The sequence below is a fragment of the Fistularia commersonii genome, chromosome 19 (assembly GCF_037954325.1).
Source record: "Fistularia commersonii isolate RoL2024-O1a breed Wild chromosome 19, RoL_Fcom_v1.0, whole genome shotgun sequence".
Classification (NCBI taxonomy): domain Eukaryota; kingdom Metazoa; phylum Chordata; class Actinopteri; order Syngnathiformes; family Fistulariidae; genus Fistularia; species Fistularia commersonii.
In genome coordinates this window covers 6344736-6366078 of record NC_141302.1, presented here as the reverse complement: position 1 = coordinate 6366078, position 21343 = coordinate 6344736, and the positions used below count along the sequence as shown (strand labels likewise).

The window sequence follows — 21343 nt, the reverse complement described above, 5'->3', positions numbered from 1 at the left end:
AGTAGCCAGCACAAGGAGAGTTGTTGTTGAGGCATTTTTCATGGATACGGATAAATCGGATGTGATACCCAGCTGCAGGCCTTCATGGTGGTGCATTAACATTGTTTCTGTAAAGGGGGGGGGTTAGCTGGAACACAAAAGTGAGACAGGAGTTTTGTCACCGGCGGTTGAGCGCAAAAAGATCGAACCAGTGAAAAATGACACGACTGGCGTGGTTTTTACAGATAAAACTTTCAGCTGATAAGTAAACAAACCACCTGGCTGTTTCTTGGGTCTTTTTTTTGCCTACTTTTCATTTTTTTCATGCTGAAACCCTGTTCCGTCAAAGTTAGATAAAACTCTAGTCCAATAGACTTACAGGTACTGAAAGAAGAATCAAGATTTTGTTTTGAATGGATTTTGCTTTAGCATATTTCCTGTTTTCTAACTGTAGATTTTGCTCTATGTACATGTCTCCAGCACAGGGGAGGGGTTTGCATGCGGACCCCCTCCGCGGTCATACAGGGGATAACTGATTTCACATGTGGACCGATGGGAGGAGGAATGGGAGTGGAAGTTATGATGTCACAAAAGGGAAGCACTTTCACCCAGATGATGCTGTGATGTCAAAAAGCGGGAAAAGCTCCTCCTGGGAGCGCAGTCATAAAGGAAAGGGGAAGCTGTGATAACACATAATGATGGGACATTCCCTTGAGGCTCCGAGTAATTTTGGAGTTTCAACGAAACCGACTTTCTTAAACCCGAGGTGTTTATTCGATGTAATTTCAATATGGCTGACCACAGCATATACGGTAGGGAAACAATGTTTTAATTCTCAACTGCATTTTGAATTATTACGTGACATCGTTCGTTGTTGTTATGATCACTTTAATACATAATTTGCATCAGTACTGTTGGAAAAAAAGGGTAAACAGGACCTTCCCGACATCCGTGGATTCAGGCAAACGTCGGAGGTCAAAGGTTATGTTAGTCACCTGTCGCCAAGAACACTGAAATTTCTATTTGTCCTTCTTAAATGTTGAATGACTTGTGATGTCACACAGCGGAAACAGTGATGGAATACAGATCGGGCGCCATCGTTTTGTCGCGGAATTGCCACCGACATCTTCAACTCTCTATTATCGAGCGAATCTTCATAACTGTCTCTTCATAACTCTCGCCTTCTGGTCCTGCCACACCTTCGTGATCTTTTCTCTCGCACAGTGTTGCGAAAGAAGTCCTTCCCGTACGGAGACGATAAAAAGAAAATTTGCGCGGTGGAAGCTGTGAGGGTTTTTTCAGTCTCTTGTCCAAGTCCTCGGTGTTGTGGACGTTGTTGGGCGTAAAGCAGCAGCCATTACTAAACCCGAGAGAATAAATAGGCCAGCACTGTGACACCTGTCCCGTCACAGCTCTTGTGTCACCAGGTGAGGATTAGGTTGAGCTTATCGGCAGTTGGCATCCATGCCGTATCATTACAACACCTTTGGAGTTCAACGGCTATATCTTAGGGTGAAATCGCAAAATCTACGTACGAGTGTTTGCACAGGTGTGTGTGTAGACACGTTGAAAAGTGGCAGCTGTGATGTCACAAAGGGAAAAGCACGGTCGGGAAGTGTTAACTCGCCGTAAAGTCGTGTTCCACTAAAACTCCCAGAAGAAAGGCCCCGGTCAACCACTGGAATTGAACCACAGCATTCTTGCTTTCGGGCCAAAGCGCGAACCGCTGCTCCGCGGTGCCACCCTGTATAAGATCATATTAAATACAGGTTTTTTGGACATTTGTTCCCGACCAAGTATGTTATTATATCATTTCAAATATCTATATAGTAGTCGGTTAAATCCAAGCCGTACGTAGTATTAGCAATTTAATATTCCGCTTTTAAGTAGGTTAGTGTTCATCTTTTCTTAATCTCCTATGGGAAATTGAAGGTTAAAAACATAATCTCTGACCTCTGTGCGCATTCCAGTGAAAAGCCGGAGGTTGGAGACGGCGACCTTCTGCCGCGCAACATCGATCCGGAAAATCTCTCTGCGTCAGTCACATATAAAAAAAAAAAAAAAAAAAAAAAAAAAACAGAAAAAAATGATGCATTTCTGTGGGGTATTAGCTAAAAAAGAAAAAAAAGAGAAGCTCTGATGTCACACAGGGTAGACTCGTACTGTCACAACGCATGGCCTTCTCGTGATGTGAAGTCTGTGAGGAGGGGTGCGGAGGGAGGGGCTGGGGTGACAAGGGAGCTTGATAGGGGAAGCCATGATGTCACCCCGGCCTCATACAAAGGATAAAAGGGCAAGCCGGGCGCCGCGATGACGCAAAGCGCGTCCATCCGTGTGTTCGCTCCGTACGTGCGCTGAGCCGTGTGCTTGGCATTTGACCAGACATGTGAGGCTGCGCAGTCACACCTAAGGTTATGTTTTTAAGGTTACAGGGCATCCGCGGAGCCGCATTACTGCCGCCATCAAATTCCAGATCTATATCTTACCGTAAATCAAGGTATCCGCGTGTGTGTGCGTGCGTGCATGGCGGTGCATGAGTACATATATTGAATCTTTAGTGCATAATAGCATTGAGAGTGATGTGATGCAATATAGAGGAAGTGCGCCTTGTTAGAGAGAAAGCGTTTTTTACTGCAATATTCAACACAAGTGAAAGTGCTTCGTTATTTCAACACATATGGAGGAGTCACCCCCGTGCCCTCCGCCGGAGCTCATATAATAATCGTCGGACAACTTTGTGAAAAAACTCATGAGGAAAATACCCTCGCACATGCCTAATTGGCTAACGCCGCACCATGCTTCATGGCTCTGCATCGTAGCATGGAAAGTTTATTTTTAGTGCCCAGTGTCACGCCACTCAGGCCTCATTCAAATGAATAAGTGCGCGTTTTCGCACTCAACCGAACATGGCCTGAAACGAGGACATCCCCTCCTGCACTGCGGCGCCCCGGACCCCTTCTTTATTTGCGATCAGTCGCGACCAAGTTCTCCCAACTTTGCGAAAAAGTTTAGTACGCGGTCGCCAGGTTTCTCTTTAATGCCTCCATTCCCCCCCCGCCCCCCCCCCACCGCCGACCTCACTCGTTTCCCAGAGCATTCCCATCTGCCATGAGACTAACGCCAGTTTGTCCTCTCCCTGTCTCACTTTCTCTCCGTTTCGGTCACTCTCCCCTGCTCGCCGTCTGCCTGTCCGTCCGTCCTTGTGCCCAGGTTTTTGAGTTGGCTTGGTTCCTGTTTGTTTTCAGCCATTTTGGGGACTTGCAGTGCTCGTAACAAACTGCTTAAATGGCGTCCTCTTGCTTGCTTGCTCTCCCACTCTGTCTCCCTCTGTCTCTCCCTCCCTCCCTCCCTCCCTCTCCCTATCGCTGGGCTTTGTGTATATAAAGTAGCGTGTGTGTGTGTGTGAGTGTGAGTGTGTGTGTGTGTGTGTGTGTGTGTGTGTGTGTGTGTGGATAGAGGGAACAACACTTCCAAATAAAAAGAAGATTGGATTCAGTGGGGGGGTTAGTTGGGGAGGGGGCGCAGAGGAGGGATTCACTTGCTGGAAAAAAAAAAAAAAGAGCAAAAACATTAAGAATCATGTGTCAGAGGCAAAAACTGGTGAGAGAGAGAGAGAAAGAAAGAGAGAGAGAGAAAAGGAGAGAGAGAGAAAGGGGGAGTGCACGAGTGAGAGCAGGCAAGTTCGAGTGTGAGAATCGCTCCTGCCCTCTGTCTTCACACACTGCCGCCTGTGTGTGTGTGTGTGTGTGTGTGTGTGTGTGTGTGTGTGTGTGTGTGTGTGTGTGTGTGTGTGTGTGCGCCGCCTCTCCCTGCGCTCTCTCTCTCCCTCTCGCACGCACCCAGACGTGCGCATACACAGACGAAGGGGGAGAGAGAGAGGAAGGGAGAGGGAGGGAGGGAGGGAGGGAGGGAGAGAGAGAGAGAGAGTGTGTGTGTGTGAGAGAGAGAGAGAGAGAGAGAGAGAGAGAGAGAGAGAGAGAGAGAGAGAGAGAGAGAGGGAGTGGGGGAGAGAACACATCGCAGCAGAGATGCAGCAGGAGGTTTTCCGAGGTACGTTCTCTTGTATGCTTGCCTTCCTGAGAGACAGAGAGGGAGAATAAGAGGAAGAGAGGCTGAATTCTGTTGTTTCCCCGCTTGTTTTTCTGCTTCACTCTGCTGCTGTGGCGGCGGTTGCTCTCTGCGCGTGAAGAGGAGGAAAAGGTTTCTATTTTACCATGCGTGTGTTGGGGCGTGAGTGTTGGTGGGTGTGTGTATTCACGCAGTGTGTATTTGTGGAAGTGTATTTATGTGTGTGCGTGTGTGTGTGTGTGTGTGTGTGTGTGTGTTCGCCCTGAGCTGGGTCTGTCTCCGTACGTGTGTGTGTGTGTATGCGTGCGCCAATAACAGGCCTCGTCTCCCTCATCCTCCCCTCTTGTCGCTGGCGCACCACGCAGTTCTTTTTCAAGAGCGATGACTCGCTTTGAAATTGTGATGAAACTTTTAATTTATCGAAGTCTCTTGCGTCTGGCTGATTCACCGCAGACGGGGGGGGGCGGCCGGCACACGTCAGAACAGCCGTTTTAACATCATGTGGCCTTTGTTGTTTGGGTCTTAACATTACGGGCCAGCCTTCAAACCCATGCCCATCAACTTATTTACAACATTTGAGGAAGTAAAAGGGGGAATCCTTCAGCCTAGCGGACGGTAAACCTCTCGTTCCCCCCGACCCGTTCGGTCTCTTATTCTGCTTTTGGGCCGCCCAGCATGTCCTCCATTTTCCTAGCCCGTTGTTTGCTGGAGGTTGACTCGCATAGTGTGGCAGAGGGCACATTGATGTCACCGGCGTTGTTGTTGCTGCCCTAAGCTGTACTGTTTTTTCCAAAACAGCAGAGCATCTGCTGCCAACTACTCAACATTCCTGGTCTCCATGGATGCCAAGCCAGCCAAGCCCCCCACCCCCTCGCCGTGTTCAATGTATGGAAAATATGCCACAGGGGCAGGGGTCATAGGTCAGATAATCGGAAATGTAGTTTCATGTTGCTCTGTAGTCCCGATGCGGGAGGATGCTCTCTGGGTAGATGCAGACTTTCCTTTAGTTGTCCGTTTTGGGATTTGGCCGCGTTAGTCAAGTTTTCTGGCTCTTCCGTGCCGACGTCCGCGTCCGATAGCGCGCGACACCAAGTCGCCTGAATTTGTTTACACTTCGCGTGGCCTCGGTATGTGGCAGACGAATAAAGGTTAATTGCATCCCGGCGTGTTTGTTTTCAAGAATCTAGTGCGGTGCTTTATTTCCCAAAGTCATCGTTGTCATCATCGAGGCTCGTGTCTAACGCGTCTCTTCCCAACATCTCCAGCGTGCGCATACAGAATCCGTAGCCGTGGCTCTTCGAGGCCTCCGGTTTTTGTTTCTGTCGTTTTGCAGTGAGAGCCGTATGGACCGATCGCTTTCGGGGGGAACCCTTGTGATGTATATTGGTAAACAGTGTGCGTGGAGAGCAAAGCAGTTTGAATTCATTAGCCGAGAACAATTCTGCTTTTTTGTTTGTTTTTTTTTTGTTTTCACTAACAGCTGTTGCAGGTTTTAAACTCTTTGCCAAGAATAAACCAGCAACTTGTGCGGTGATGCCATTTTTTTTTTTTTACTTAACTCGTGTCTCTGAGGAATCCAGTCAGATGTGGATATGCAGGCGCCACCTATCTCCCAGAACGCAAGGGAATGCCAGACGGACTGCGTCTTTTTCCCAGAGGGTCATCATTCTCAGACAGATAACCAATTAGTTCCAACATTGGTGTCCACCAGATTACTCAATGAGCTGGCAGCCGCCTGGCATGTAACCACATTTCCAAAATTGCATCTTTCAAGCGCTCAACATGTTTTCCTGGCACGTTCCTTTATTGTGAAAATCAAATTTCTATCGTCCGCTCCGGAAAGGTCAACCAAAACGATGGAAACGAATTGTCCTGTCACCTGCGGCGGCTCCCAGCCTGGCGTTCAATATTAAACCCCGAATAAGTGCTTCGCCAGCGACACCCGCCGTAGCCCCCCTCTTTTTACCCCCCACTATTTTTAACAATGTTGACATTGTAATTCCCACCCCTTCTCGGATTCTGATTGGTTAATGAAAACAGAGCGACACTGACCGGGCCAACGGCTTTTCCAAAAATTGAACTATTTCCAAATGAAAAGCGTCTTCTATTTTCATGCTGGGGATGCCGAGCGCTCCCAACTCTGAACTTTTATGATATTTTTAGAGAAAATACACAGCGCCTACATAAAAATGCTATGTAATGGATGCGTGCCCGGATCACTGTCGTTGCGCCGCGTGGTGATTTGTAACTTGCCACTTTTGCTCCGTCTTGCCGATACGCAAATGTTTTAGTTGCGTCAAATTGACTGTTCCAGCGGGGCTTTCGCGCACTCTCCGGCGCGGACTGCGCGTGGAATTGAGAATGATTTGGGGGGAATTACCTGGTGTAGCATTACAGGTCTCTCGGGGTCCCTTTTTTTTTTTGGCCTTACCGTTTCCTAATGGCTCCCATGATTCTGTCACGGCGAGCGGAATTACGTGAATTATGAGCCGGGCTGAGAGCTAACAGACCATGCAGAGTGTGCCGTTTTAGACATGGACAGGTTTGCCGGTGCGTGGAGTGGCATGCAAAAACACCGCTATACAACAGTTTATCTGCGGGGAGGGGGCAGAAGAGGGGGCGTACAGCCAGTCACGCAGAGGGAGATCTGAAAGACAAGGAAACCATGAAATGCGAACACGAGAGAAATGTGTTTGAAGTTACCCCTACCTCCCTCACACACACCACCATTACCACCTCTGCTGAACCACTCCCTGACCCAACTCGGCTCCCTTCCCTTTTCCTTCCCCTCACCTCAGCCTCCCTCTCTCCCAACCGGCTGGCTACACCACGCTCGCTTGGCCGGGGGGTTGTGGAGAGTTCAATAGCTGTTCTTGCTAACGATGCCCTCCACCACACCCACCCACCCGCCCGCGCGCACACCCGTACACACACACACACACACACACACACACACACACACACCCACACACCCGCCCCTTCACAGACCAACTGCTGCTCTGATAGCTGGGCCCCTCTGGCTGCCCCTCGCTGGGGAGAAAGCCCAACCGACACCTTCCTCTTCCCACATGCTCCACGCCGCTGGCTCACCAGCTGGAACACCGTGGCCCCCCACATTCCTCCCTACAGGCACTCTCCTTAACCCCTCACACACACACACACACACACACACACACACACACACGGATACAACGACGATGGTGTATCGAGACGGAAAGATATACAGAGACAGATTATCGCCGTTCATCACAACTTTTTTTTTTCCACTTTTTTTCCTATCACGGCTTCAGTAGTAATAATTTAGTACTTATCCTCTGGGGTCACACATAACTCAGATCTTAAGCTCAAGTTTATTTGGAAGGCAAAATAAAAGAGAATCGGAAAAATCGCCTCGCAAATTTTCCGTTCAAGGGGATTCCCTGAAATACTTCCTGGTTCGGGACTGTCCCGCCGCAGCACCCTTGCGTCCCGTACACTTTTGATTTCGTGCAAATCTTTGGTTTCTCTGCCGACCAAAGGGGTTCATATAATCTGGCTTATTTAAACAAATCATCCAGTCACTCGGGTTTTCAGCGTGTCAGAATTTGTTGTGGAGACGCACCCGTATTTCTAAAGGTCCCAGTAGTGAATCAGGTTAGGCCAGTGCAAACTGATGGAAACGGTGGGAAAGAAATTCAGATCATCAGAGCCATCTAAGATGTAATGAACGGCATTCATGTCACACCGATGACAATGCATCCGTTTAATGTCCTCCGAATGTTTGTCGGTCACATTAAATGAAATTTGCTTCAAATATGTAGGTTTTAGGGGCCCGAAGTTCGACCCATTTGTGGCGTAGATGCCGGCGCAGGCAGTTTTGTATTGTATGTATCGGTCTACTGCGCATTAACTTAAGTGAGAATAGGTTCAGGACTTTTTTTTTTCACTTAGCCGAGTGAGAGGTTTAAAAAAAAAAAGCCTATTGAATGGTTGTTTGTCCGTAAGCACAAGTACACATTTCAGAGCGGAAAAAACACATTGCTCAATGGCTGGTTCAAGGCCTTCACTCGGCATCCCTTTCCAGTCAAACTCCTCTGCCTCGTGTTATGCAAGGCCGCTTTAGCGTGTTTTTAAGCCCGATTTTAAGGCGGTTAAATGTTTCGAAAAAAAAGATGTGAAAATCGGGTCGTAAAACTGCAGTTTCGACTGACTCTTCTATAGTCCTTATGTTATGGTTTTTTGCGCAGGGTTTTTTTTTTTTTCCAAACGTACTAAGCGGAAACTAATCAGCAAGTTAGCGCTCTTTCTTAGATTTGACATCAAAAACTGTAGAATTCCCAGAAACAAAATGCTGGCCGTGTTTACTTTTGTCTCCCCATTTGTCATTTGATATCGAATACAAATTGAATTAGGCCGTGGCTACGCCTCTATTCCTTCTGCTTGTCACCGTAGCGCCCTGATATAAAAGCAAAAACATAATGTGCTTTGTGTTTACGTGAGTCCGATCGGTAATTTGTCGTGCACCAGCTGAGCACCTGTTCGTGCATTACGGTTGTGTCGTGTCACGAGGGTAAATAAATGAACGCTTCCTAGGCCGAGAAACAGAGAGGTGTAGGAACAGGGCCGCTGTTTGTTTTGATACAGCAATAGTCCTTGCCAGATTCATGGCCACATTTGTTTCTGACACTGTGATTTATAGAGAGGACTTAGGTACAGGGATTTTTTTTTTTTTTTTTTTTTTTCACGTCCTGTGCGTCTTCGCGCTCATTCCTGTTTGTGTTCGCTAAAACCCACGGCCTATGCAAAGCGTGTTTGAATCTGCAACACAGTCAGACGGCATGTCGTGCAGTCTGCTTGCAGCAGCGGCTGTGTGCGTCATGGGGAGATAAGGAAAAATAGAAAGGGGGGCGTCTTACGTATTTTCCTGTCCACAGCGCGAGCATCAGATGAGATGGTGTCATTTTTAGCTTTAGCGCTGTCTCTCAGTGTGTCCGCCCACTTGTAGCGGGCTGGTGCCTGCCATGAGGGATTTCCTGGGCAACATCTATCGCTCAGCAAATGTGAGTGACAGTGAAGGCCCCGTTTCTGAAACAAAATATCCCGAGTCTCCTGGGAGATGATGATGACGCGTGCTTGGTCCTCGCGACGGATCGTCATGAATCGGCGCGAATAGCGTCGCCGTCGTCCGCGTTGTCCCGGTAAACCAAAGCGAGCGTTCGACCGTGTGAGATAAACGCGTCATTAACAGCCATACCTGTCTTTTTTTTAAAATTATCCTCGACCATATCCCACCCGCACCCACATTTTAAGCGGGCGTCTCGCCTTCGCGTTTTTTCGATTCTCCCCGTGTCACACCGTAAACCGATCAAAATAAAAACTACTTTTTTTTTTTTCTTTTTCTGTTGTTGTTTTTTTTTTTTTTTTTGTTTTTCCCCCGCTGTCTGCCACACTCGCCCGTGGGCATGTACGCGAGTATTTAAAGTGCCGTACCCGCATACATGTTTGTTTGCTCGAGTGTGTGCGCTCGCTCGCGTGTTTGTCGGTGTGTCGGGTGTTTCTGTGCGTGTTTGCCCGGGCTCCCGTCTGTCTGACAGCGCAATGTGTCTGACTGTTCCTGTTTCAAATCCCCCTCCCTCCTCTTCCTCTCTTTTCTCTCGGCTCTTGCACTCTCACTAACCCTCTCTCTCTCCCTCTCTCTCTTTCTCTATCTATCTCCCCGTGTCTGTCTTCCTGCGCCGTTTACCTGTCTGTCTGCCCGTCTTTCTCTCCGTCTGTCTCTTGCTCCCTATCTCTCTCTCTCCCTCGCTCTCGCTCTCTCTCTCTCTCTCGCTCTCTCTCGCTTCTTCCTCTTCCCTCTGCAATAACAGTGCTGACCTAGTTTCTGCCTGTTCAGGGCTGCCTGTGGAATTTTACAGCGGCCTGCCTTCCTGGCTGCCTCGCTGCTCGAAAACGCAGGCAGAAAAGCATGACTGAGGATTTTTCTCTTCCTCGCCTCATTTATGGTCTTATTCTGTTTCTATTCTCCTCACCAGATTTGAAGCCCCAAACACTTCCTTTGATTTGAATAAGTAATGACCCGCAAATGGACAATCGCATGTGGAACTGCGGCTATTTTATGTATGGGGGAAAAATGCAGGGCAACCACATCTGCTACCATGGCAGTTGAATAAGAATGGAAACGAAAATAGCACATCGCTCATCTCCTACAGCTTAGCTGAGATTGTAGCCGATGCAAAGGACGGAAAAACACCCTTTTTTTTTTCTCTCTCTCTCTCTCTCTCTCTCTCTCTCTCTCTCTCGCTCTCTCTGCACATGCATGCAATCTCCCTCCCTTCTCCTTGTCCCCTCTCTCCTTACCTCCTGACTTTGCCTTCACAAATAAATGGTTAGAGTTATTTCCAGCAAATGCTCGCCGCTGCCAGGAATGGCTAACAAGTTTTTTGCTCAAAAGAGGAAGAAAGCGGGAGAATTTTCACATTTTTTTTTTTTTTTTTTTAACCTGACTTAAGTGCCATCGATTGACGTACTATTTTGGAGGAGTCTTGATTAAATGTGATTGCCTCCCAATTAGGTTTAGGGTGTGTTGTGTCACAGCTGAGAGATGGATCTCCGGAATACTTTTCTGAAGGCTAGGCTGTGGCACGCTGAAATCTAAACCAGCACTGCCGCAGATTCATTCCCTCCCCTTACCCTCGCTCTCCTTTCACTTACCATTCCTGGCTGGGTTGCTGGAGTTCAGAATTGCTGGGGCATTTCTCTCTCTCTCTCTCTCTCTCTCTCTCTCCTATTTTTCCTTTTTCTTAAAAAAAAAGTGTTCCATGAGCGTCATAACGGCAACTGCTAAATGGTTCGCGCGCTATATTAATACCCCGCTTTGTGTCGGAGTAAATATCTGTGATCATATTGATCCCGGGACGTCGGCGTTACTAATTCGGCTGTGTCTGATTTTGTCTTGCAGATTTCGGGGGCTGGTCATGGTGTCTGGTGAGAAGGTTAGGGACCCCCTTCAAGCGGGCCTTATTCAATCTCGTTTGAGCGAACGACACCTCGCAGCTGGGATCGCTCCCCTCTGCATCCTCACACACAGTGCCACTAAAGACACCGCTCGCCAGGAGAGTCAGCTGTTGTACCCAGTGTCTTCCCCGCCGCTGTCATCAGTGGTTCTAGACACCCTTAACTCGGACCGGACCTTCTCACCGTCGCATCCTTCCGTCAGAGTCTGCGGCTCAAACAAGACCAAAGCATCACGCGCGCCAGCCGGCTCTCTCGGCGTCGCCTCTCGGCCCGAGGAAGAGGAAGGGGAAAGGGGAACCGAGCAGCCGGAGATGAAGGGTAAAAGGCACGGGGGTCGAGGGGAGGCGTTGTTGGAGGACAGGCTGGAAGACATGGTTGACGGACCTAAAAATGCAAAGATTACCCTCAGCTTCCCGCTTTGCGCCGGCCCCATCCCAGCCTCTCTGACGTCACCGAACCACTGTCGTAACTCCTCATCGTCATCCTCCTCTCCGCACAGACGGCGGCCGTCCTCTAAGAGCTCGGACGAGGGGTCACTATGGAAACTGGATTCTACCATGGACGTAAAGCACAGACCATTCAAGCCCCCGAGGCACGACGGCTCGCCGTCTTCATCGCCCTCCTCCTCCTCATCTCCCATGGCCGCTCATGCACTTATCAGGAAGGATATAAAATCCCCACCTCCTCTGAAGTGCTCTAAACTCACTCCGGAGACTCCGTTTCACAAGTCGCCCCCGAGATCTTCCACGGGGTCCTTGGGGAGCTCCTACGGTGGAGACGGCTGGGACGAGAGGCACAGGGTCGCGAACGGTACGGCCTCGCCCTCTCAGACGGCCCAGATCCTCTTCAGCCTGGGCGCGTCCGCCTTTCAGCGGGGCGGGGATTCGGAGCGGAAAGAGAAAATGACAGGAAGACCAGCTGGGAAGATGGGGAGCCCTCACGGACCAAGTCTTCGCCCGCCCACGCTCCATTTGCCCCCCCCTCTCCCCCCGCCTCCCCCTCCCCCCTCCGAAGGCCTCACCGCACCCCCACATTCGTCCTCTTTCTCCCCTACCGACAGCCTGAAGCCCGAGCTCATATGCGGGGTTTGCCATCGACTCTTCAGCTCAGCCTCCTCGCTGACGGTCCACATGCGGCTGCATCGTGGAAGCCGCGCCCTCAGCTGCCGTTTCTGTGGCAAAGTCTTCATTCACAGCAAGAGACTACAATCCCATGAGGCCTCCTGCAGGGTGCCGGGCCTATCCGCCAATAGCCTGGGCCCATCTTCCCTCACGGTGCAGCCAAAGGAGGAGCCTCTGGAGGAGGGCGAGGTGAGAGAGGACGGGGGAGAAACAGACATCGGCAAAGCGCGGCCGGAGAAAAAAGTGGGGAGCCTATTGGCACGCATCCAAGGTGATGATGCAGCAGCCACAGAGCTGCTGGCAAGTGATGACAGCCATTTTGTGAAGGTGGTGGACGGCAACGTTATTTACTTCTGCTCTGTTTGTGAGCGTTCCTACATGACCCTGTCAAGCCTCAAGCGTCACTCGAATGTGCACTCGTGGCGTCGTAAATATCCGTGCCATTATTGTGACAAGGTATTTGCCCTGGCGGAGTACCGTACAAAGCACGAGGTGTGGCATACAGGAGAGAGGCGCTACCAGTGCATTTTCTGCTGGGACGCCTTCGCGACTTACTACAATCTGAAAACGCACCAGAAAACCATTCACGGGATTAATCCCAGTCTCATTTCGAGCGAAAAGACGGCGAACGGGGGCTATAAGCAGAAGGCTAATGCCCTCAAGCTCTATCGCCTTCTCCCCATGCGGTCCCAAAAAAGACCGTACAAGACGTACAGTGACAGTTTGCATAATGGCCTTCTAATGCCGCCGTCTGAGGCGCCTTCCCTGTCCCTGCCCGGTCTGGGCTGCGCTCTGGGACCCGGAGACCTGCAAAGCTTCATCGCCGGGGCCCATCCTCAGAGCGTAAAGCCTGACCCAGATGCCGTCCCCGATGGTTTCCCCGTGTCAGTGGCCACTGAGCACAGAAACCTCTCCGCATTACCGCTCCTCCCCCACGCAGATATGCCCCATCTAAGAAAGAACGACGGCGAGGCCCACGAGTTAGAGCACGAGAGAGGCAACGGCGGCTCAAAAATGTCCAGTAGCAGCAAAACCAAAACTCCCAAGACGTTGCGAGGCACCGACGCGAGCATGCCCTCCGTGATAACGTACGGACACGCCAAACCCTCCGTCATAGTTCATGGCACGGCGGTGTCGTCGTCCGTCATCGTGCACAGCAATCAGGTTACCACCGGATGTGATAAAAGCCCGATGAGCAGCGTGTCCTGCGAAACCGGCGGCAGTCAGACGTCGCACAAGGGCAGTCCCAGGTCAATAAAAATGCATAGGGATTGTGCGGATAATCACAGAAAGAGATCACGAGACAGTTCGGATATGACCGGGGAGGCGCTGAGAAGCAGACAGGATGCAGAGAGAGGTAGATCATGTCACAAGTCCCGGAAGTCCCACAGTAAGAACGACATCTCCAACTCGAAGCTCTCGCTTTCCGTAGGGTCGCAGGTCAAAGAAGCGGGGCCGCTGTGCCAGATCACCGTTCGCATCGGTGAGGAAGCCATCGTGAAGCGCAGCATCTCGGAGACGGATCTCAGGAGAGACAAAAGCCGCTCCCCGCCAAAGACCAAGAGAAGCGAGACGTCGTCCGTTCGGGAAGCCAAGGAACTTTACCATTCTCACTCTCACCACCATCACCACAAACACCGTATCCACCGCAGAGCCAGCCCGGAAGCAGAGAGCGACAAAGACGGGGACTGTGACGAAGAGGTCGGGAGAAACGGCTCTAAATCGCCCAATGAAATCAGGGAGTACTACTTCCGCCAGGGGGTGCGTGAGCAGGAGAGTGACCATGACATGGAGGACAATTTATGGCGACCGTACTATTCTTACAAGCCGAAGAGAAAGGTCCAAGCGCATCTGCAGCGGGTCAAGAGTTGGCAGAGGAAACTGAAGTACAAGCGCTCCATCCGACTGAAGCGGCGAGCAGAGAGACTTAAAAACCCGGCGAGTAAAGAGTCTGGGAAATCCCAAGACGAGGAAGAAGACGGCAAGGACGAGGTCGCCGAAAAGTCGCCGGAACCCAAAAGAGACCAGGAAAGGGAAAAAAACAAAGAAGCCGAGGGACAGGTGAAGCACGTCGGCCCGGAGATCTCCGCCCCTCCTCTGCACTCCCCGAAGCCCCCCCTCGCTCCCTCGGTGGCTCCTACGACAATAAAGAGGCGGCCGTGGACGAATGGAAACGCGGCGGAGTGCGGCACGTGTGGACGCTGGTTCTCCAGCCCCAGGAAACGAGACAAACACGAGCTGAGCCACCTGCTGGAATTCGTCTGCCTGTTCTGCCGAGCCACTTTCCCCTCGAGGGAAAAATTGGAAGATCACCAGAAAGCTCAGCACCCCAAGCCCTCCGAGGTCCCGTCGGCGGCCCCCAACAGCGGGTTCGGTGAGAAAATCGAGGGGGCCAAATCCGTGCCCGAAACAGCAAAGTACGACGAAGAAAAAGGGGGTCAAGGGGGTCTGTTAGCGAGTAATTCGTGTCCCGCTCGCCTGAGCAGAAGAGCGTTATCGCGGCACACCTGCCCGCAGTGTCACAAGGTGTGCAAAACATCCTCGGCGCTCACCCGCCACATCCGACGTCACGAGTTAAGCAGTTCCCCGGAGAGAGAAATGGAAGACTCGGAGCCAAAATCCACAAACACGGTTGTCAACACTGTTAGCAGAGACTTGGACACTGAAAAAGGACAGGTTCTTAGTTCTCTTTCCGTTTCAGTTATCAGCTATTCGTCACCCGACCCGCCCGGCGGCGCTGATTGTGTAGCGTCACAGCAGCGTGAGGACCACGTCGGCGAGGCGGCAGAGCCACATCCAGTGCGGGAATCCGTCGACAAACCCGGAGCGACGGAGCTCGCACATCGCGCTCCCGAGCGCAAGCCCAGCCCAAAGATCGCAGACCCTCCATCGGAAAGCCCGGTGAACCTCACGCCCAACAAAACGGAAGTCGCGTCTGCCACGCCCCCGGCGGTGCAAAGTGTACTTGTCATGAACGGGCCCGAATGTTTGGACTACCGCACCCCCAGCAAAAAGAATCTAGATAGCCAGATCCACAGAATTCCCAGTCCTCAGCACATCATGGCAGCCACCAACACCTCTCCAAATGTGCCTATGATGTCACAGACCAGAATAACCACTGCTGCTCCTCCTGTTTCCATGACAACAGCTTCCAGCTCTGATAGGGGATTCATGAAACGGGATGGGGTTATTATGGATAGAGACAGGCAGGGCGGTAGTGGCGTATTCGGGCAAGCCGGCTACGAGGACCCGCCCCTGGTCCAAGATCTCAGAGTCCAGTCCGTGTCGAGGAGTCCCTCTCCCAACGAAGCACAAGACTTGACTATGTCGTCTATATTAGCTAGAGAGGAGTTAGAGAAGCAGCGAGAGAAAGACAAGGAGCTGGAGAGACAGAGGGAAAGGGAGAGGGAAAAAGAAAAAGCCAACGAACGAGAGAAAGAAAACGAGAGGTCTCAGCAGATGAGCAGAGTTGCACAGGCCCCGGAAGAGAAGATCGCTCTTTTAGTCCCTAAAGAGGAGCCCTTAAGCCCCGTGCCGTCCCCCCAGCATATCCCCACTCAAACCACTATGAATGGGCCTTCCTCACACAGGCACACTCCCAAGTCCCCCTGCCGGTCCACCACAGCCATCGGACTCATAGCCCAAGCCAACCACCAGGTTCACTCCGGTTCACAAGGACTCGACAGGCTCAGCCTGCCCACCGGAGCAGCCGGTGCCTGCGATCGTCCCTCTGCCCACGCTCTCCTCCTCCCCCGAGCCCCGAAACTACCTGAGCCAGAGCAAGAGGACACCGTTTCTTCCAGAGATTCCCAGCAGGGCGAGGCCACCCCAGTGAGCTACGCCACCCAGGACTACCCCCTGCCCCTAATTGTGCCGGACAGCTACCACTCCGCTAAGAAGCAAGAGGAGAATCTGCTCATGTCCACTTATCCTGCTGGAGCGCTTCCCTTCGGCCCGTTAGGAAAGGTCATGGTTCCTAACGGCGGGGACTTGGCCAAACTGCCGTTCTATCCGGATCCATATCAGCTGCTCTACGGTTCCCAGCTTCTGGCCTACCCCTATAACCTGGCGGCTCTTCCCGTGGCTCTGAATATGATGGCGCCCGGGGGGGACAAGGTGGAGCCTCTGCCTTTCCTCCCCGCCATTTTCAACTACGCAGCCGGCGCCGCGCCCTACATGGGTGCGGCGCCCCATCCACTCGTGGCCAATCCCAGCCTCTACAGCAGCGGCAGCGGCAGCGGAAAGAAGCAACGAGACAGCAGCAGCAACAAACCATAGGACACGGAAGCACCGCGAGGAATATATCTGAGAGGGGATGACCGGGACTGTTTAAGGACGGGAGCGGGAGGGTCGGGGGGGAGGGATGCGTTCTCACTGGGTCAATGAGTACACTCACACAGTCCACCTGCCTCTCTTTTATTCGGTCGAGATCAGAGCGAGGCGTTCGGTCGGGAGTAGGTGTGAAAGGAAGAGAAGGAGAAAAGAAACGTGGAAGGGAGGCCAATATTATAGTGAGGTATAATTACTCCCCTCTCTTTACTCTCTGACCGCCTTTCTCCACGTCGCTCCTGTTTTGCTGTCGCGTGACGTCATTCTAGAAATTCATGAATCGTCCTCTCCGAACCCCTTATATTATCTATAATGTAAGAATAAGAATTTGCTAACCGGGTGCGTGCTGTGGGGAAAAAAAAAAACCAGTTCGGCCCGCTTCCCTGTGCGGTCGACCGCACCGCGAGGATACACACACTTTTCCGGGAGCGTTTTGTGCGAGCGAGCGCAGAATGAGAAAAGTCCTCACTCATCACAGGTGTCGACGGAACATAAAGCAACTCAGAACTTATATAAGTTATATGAAAGTGTACATGCGCGGCGACTCGTGCATGTCGGGGTTGAGTAATGCAGGTACTACTGCATAGGGATGAAAGTGAGTGTGTAACTGCGTGCGTGTGCTTTGAGTGACGGGATATGTGCATGAATGGCTAGAGCATTCCTTGTGAGACGCACACAGCATTCCTACTTTTGTCGGAATAGCTTCTTTAGGTCAGTGTGTAGAAGTGCATTTAGACGTGATCTACCATATCCAAAATCGTTAAGACGTCAGAGTTATAGCCGGACGGCGGCCTATGACAACGACAGATCATCTGAGCTTCTAATGTCTCGATTCTTCTGCCGACTCTGCGGCCAGACGACACCGTAGGATCCATATAGCATTCACCATAGTTTATACCTTACATGCACAAAATAGAAAAAAGTAGAGGTCACCTAAAGGGGGTACTTGTAGCTGCTTCGGACATGTAGCTGGTCACTGGGTTAAATTGCAGGCTGGTGAAACATTGCACTCCTGTTGTTCATCTCATTTCCTTCACACAAAAAGGAAAAGAATTAAAAAAAAAAAAAAAAAAAACCAGCCACTCTTCATCCTGAGAAGTTTTGTTTTTTTTTTTTCTTTGTTTTATAAGTTCTCTTGGGTTAGAAGAAAATACTCAATTTCCGAAGCCAGGGAGAAGAACGTGACAGCAGGGAAGGATATAAGAAAATGGATTCAGGGTATTGAGTTATTTCTAGATAAGGAAAGAAATATATCGACACGAAACTGTTGGATTCCGAGTCCAGACTCCTGACAGAGAGGATTTTTGGGACAAAAACATCCCGCTCCGTGTTCGAGCGGGGGTTGGAAATACTTTAGTCAACTATTCTACTTCCTGCCCTGTCATTTGCTAAGAGTTAGAGAAAAAAAAAAGGTTTTTTTGTAGTAGCCAAAGTGGTGGCCAGAAATCCCCGGACGCCTCTCCTGGGGCAATGTTGTTATGTGTTATCTCTGTATGTTTGTTTTGTTCAACTATGTTGTTGTTCATGTTGTTTAGCCCTCTTACCAGATGGGAGTGACTTCAGTGTAAAGGGGGAGTAAACCTAAAAATATGAATGTAAATTTAGTCATGAGGTTAATGAAGTACAGCTGCATTAATGATAGAGTTGGTTTCAGTTCCTTTTGTTTCTGTTTTGACACAGATAACCTATTAAAGAACAGTATAACGTCTGGTATGCATATATACAGTAGTCCTAGGATCATGTCAGTAAACTTGGGTTCTGTATCCACAAAGCATGAGCAACACTTGCTTCCTAACATTTATATCCTCAGTAATTCTGGCATTGTGTGCACAGCTTTTGTTTCTGTTTCTTTTTTGTAATTCTGGCCTCTTAACCTTCCATATCTATGTTTATGGTTTCTGTTCATGATACACCGTTTGTAGGTAAAAAAAAAAAAAAAAAATCACAGAACTAGCTGCTGCATTAAGTCCCACCATCAATATTTGGGAACTGGTCAGTTCTCCCTCCTCCCACAAGCACACACTCGCACACTGCACCTCCTCTGAATGAAGTACATTTGTGTCAGTGTGTACGCATGTGTGTATGCGTGTGTGTGTGTGTGTGTGCGCGTGTGCGCGTGTGTGTGTGTGTGTGATGGTACTGAGGCACCTTTTGGTTCAGGCAGGAGTGTAAAAACACAGCGTGACCAACTGCAGGGGAGCACAGGCAGCCCCTTGGGTGTGGTTACAAGCCTTTTGTGTGTGCGTACGCGTGTGTGTATGAGAATGAGCGACTATGTGAATAAGAAACCAAAAGCCCAAGTAGCATATCCCTTGGGAGTATATGGGCCACCTGTTTTTATTTTATTGTTTTGACACTTTTCTGTGGGTTAGTTTCAGTGTAAAAAAGCCTTGCAGTCTCCAATACAATATCTCAAGCCATTCCTGTAGATGGACATGTTTGTGTTTTTGGACCATTTCTTATGCCATAGTTTGCCATCACGGTTATCACAGACCAAAAGCATGCAAATCGAATCGTATTGTAGTGACTGGACTGGAATCTGGTGGTAATATAAAACTATTTAATCTATGTTTTAGTTTAAATGAATGTGCCTCTGCTTTGATATTTAAATAATTATCTATAGTAAGATGTGGATCTGCCAGATTTCAGCTGTTAAGGTGCCTTGTTATGGCATAAGAAATTTGATTAGTAACTGAACCTTTTCTTGAGAAACGACAATATGATTTGGAGATCGAACTCATGGCTTTGTTTGCTATGAAGCTGTTCATAGATGTAGGGGTGTGGCTAAACTGTTTTGGTATCGTGTACATGTCTAGGATAATATTGTGCCATATAGAGCCCACAAAATATGTTAATGTTATTTTTAAAAGATGTTTTAATGTTGCCTGATGACTTTGTCTTTAGATTTGATACAAAGGCTTGTAGCCACAGCTCTCCCAAAGTCTGTAGTCTCCCTTTCCAATATTCCTGTTCCTTCTCTCTCTCTGTTTCTCCTCTCCTTCCTCGCTCTCTCTCGCTCTCTCCTTTGTTTTTCTGCCCCCCTTTCTTTCTTTTTGCTGCAATCAAACAAAATAAAGTATTAACCTGATGACCCAATGAAATTTACTGAACTAGTCTAATGCTTTCTTACACTAAATATTCTTGTTCAAGATAACTTTGAGGAGGCTCGGTTTTTAGCAGGATCCGCCGCGTCATGTGGTGACGTGTGTGTGTGTGTCTGTGTGTGTGTGTGTGTGTGTGTGTGAGAGAGAGAGAGAGAGGGCCTGTAAAGCAGACACTGTTCAGTTCTTTGTAGACTGTGGTGTTTCATATTTTGCTGAAAGTTGATGGACACAAACAAGAGGCTGGTGACATCTCAGCTTGAGACGGAAGCTGATTTCTGGAAAGTAAAAAAAAAACAAAAAAAAAAAAAAACCTTGAATCACTTTCTCACTGGTGACACTTGCTGGCCTAAAGTGGAAATTTCAATTTTTGATAATAGGATTAAAATATGGTGTCACTAATGAATTTTCTGTCAGGAAAACAAGTCGCGTAACTTATTGCATTCATCCTGTGGCTCTCTCAAAGGTGGAGCGCAAGGCTTGTGACTTAAAGCCATCGTGCATGAGTCAATTCCCTGGCATGGAAAAAACAAAATGAACAAACAAAAAATCACTGTGTTAACCTAAATGGTTAATTTCAACTATTTTTATTTTCCTTACAGAGGTATTCCCTTAAAACTCTCTGTAAAGCACTTCTGAAACAAATACCTGTGACAACAAATAATACATAGAATAGAATAGAATAGAATAGAATAGAATAGAATAGAATAGAATAGAATAGAATCATCCCACAGTGGGGAAATCTCAAATGTAAATATACAGGAACGATTAAATGTTCTGAGAATGTTGGTTATTTTATGTATATTTGAAACATTCATAATAAATTGGATTTTACTGTAGTTTTCACAGCACTTTAGGAAATAAAAATATGAAACCATTCTAAAGATAGAACATTGCAAAAGAAAAAAAAAATCAAATGAAAAGATTTTCTTAATAAGTGCACACATCAGTGCGGAGGATTTGATACTTTCTACTAAAATCCAAATAATCTTAATTTTTAAAATTTTCCGAATATTTCCAATCAAAGTGACCCGAATTTGTTTCTTGTTTTGACCGAGGTGTCAAAGTGACTGCGCAATCTGCTATTCTTGCACAGAATCTTGCTGCGGTGAATTTTTGGAAGAATATTGTGGAACGCTAAAGTGCTCGCAGTAAAATCCATATAGTCTGACTCTGTGAAGGAAATATTGGTAACATTAACAATAGCTGCTCTGTTTAATTGATGTGAGATAAGGCATACATGAGGAGCAGATGGATATATTTTAAATAATCAGACTTTTTAAACAAACTGTAAATTCCCAGCCAATTGAAATATCCTTGGTATCCTTCTCTCTTTCTCTGACTCTATCTCTCTTTACGTGCGTGCTTGCCTGCGTGCGTGTGTGTGCGTGTGTGTGTGTGTGAGTTGGTCTAAGTGGTGCGTAAGTGCGTTCATTCATTGTCTATACCGCTTATCCTGCACACAGGGGGAGGGGGAATGGGGGGGCAGGGGGGGATGGAGCCAGTCCCAGCTGGCACCGGGTGAGAGGCGGTGTGAACCAGTCGCCGGTCGATCACAGGGCCACATGTAGAGACGTAAATCCATGTGTTTGTATGTGTGGGATAAATATTCTCCTATTTACTGTCAGTATTGTTTTTTTTTTTTTTGAATAGCCAGTTAGTTACACCTTTTTTTTCTTTCAAGTTAAAACCTGTCTTATTTTCTCAATTGTATATTTATTACTGTTCTATAATAAAGCAAAAGCATTGTTT

At 48.9% G+C, this 21343-nt stretch overlaps 1 protein-coding gene and 1 long non-coding RNA gene across 3 annotated transcripts; one reads left to right on the top strand and one right to left on the bottom strand.

Annotated features, from left to right (window-relative positions):
- Window positions 1–1584: 1584 nt before the first annotated feature.
- LOC147223567 (uncharacterized) lies at window positions 1585–3249 on the bottom strand. The gene is made up of 3 exons (XR_015107587.1): window positions 3125–3249; window positions 1933–2011; window positions 1585–1723 (listed from the first exon to the last, which is right to left on the bottom strand). It is a non-coding gene; the product is annotated as an uncharacterized LOC147223567 (long non-coding RNA).
- A 702-nt stretch (window positions 3250–3951) lies between these two features.
- zbtb4 (zinc finger and BTB domain containing 4) lies at window positions 3952–18426 on the top strand. Of its 2 annotated transcripts, none has more exons than XM_086166282.1 (2): window positions 3952–4029; window positions 10985–18426. In XM_086166282.1, the coding sequence occupies exon 2, from the start codon at window positions 11001–11003 to the stop codon at window positions 16437–16439; it is 5439 nt and encodes a 1812-aa protein (XP_086022408.1). In that variant the 5' UTR covers window positions 3952–4029; window positions 10985–11000; the 3' UTR covers window positions 16440–18426. The 2 variants fall into 2 exon arrangements, with proteins under 2 accessions (XP_086022408.1, XP_086022409.1); XM_086166283.1 differs by having other exon boundaries at window positions 3957–4179.
- The last annotated feature ends 2917 nt before the right edge of the window (window positions 18427–21343 follow it).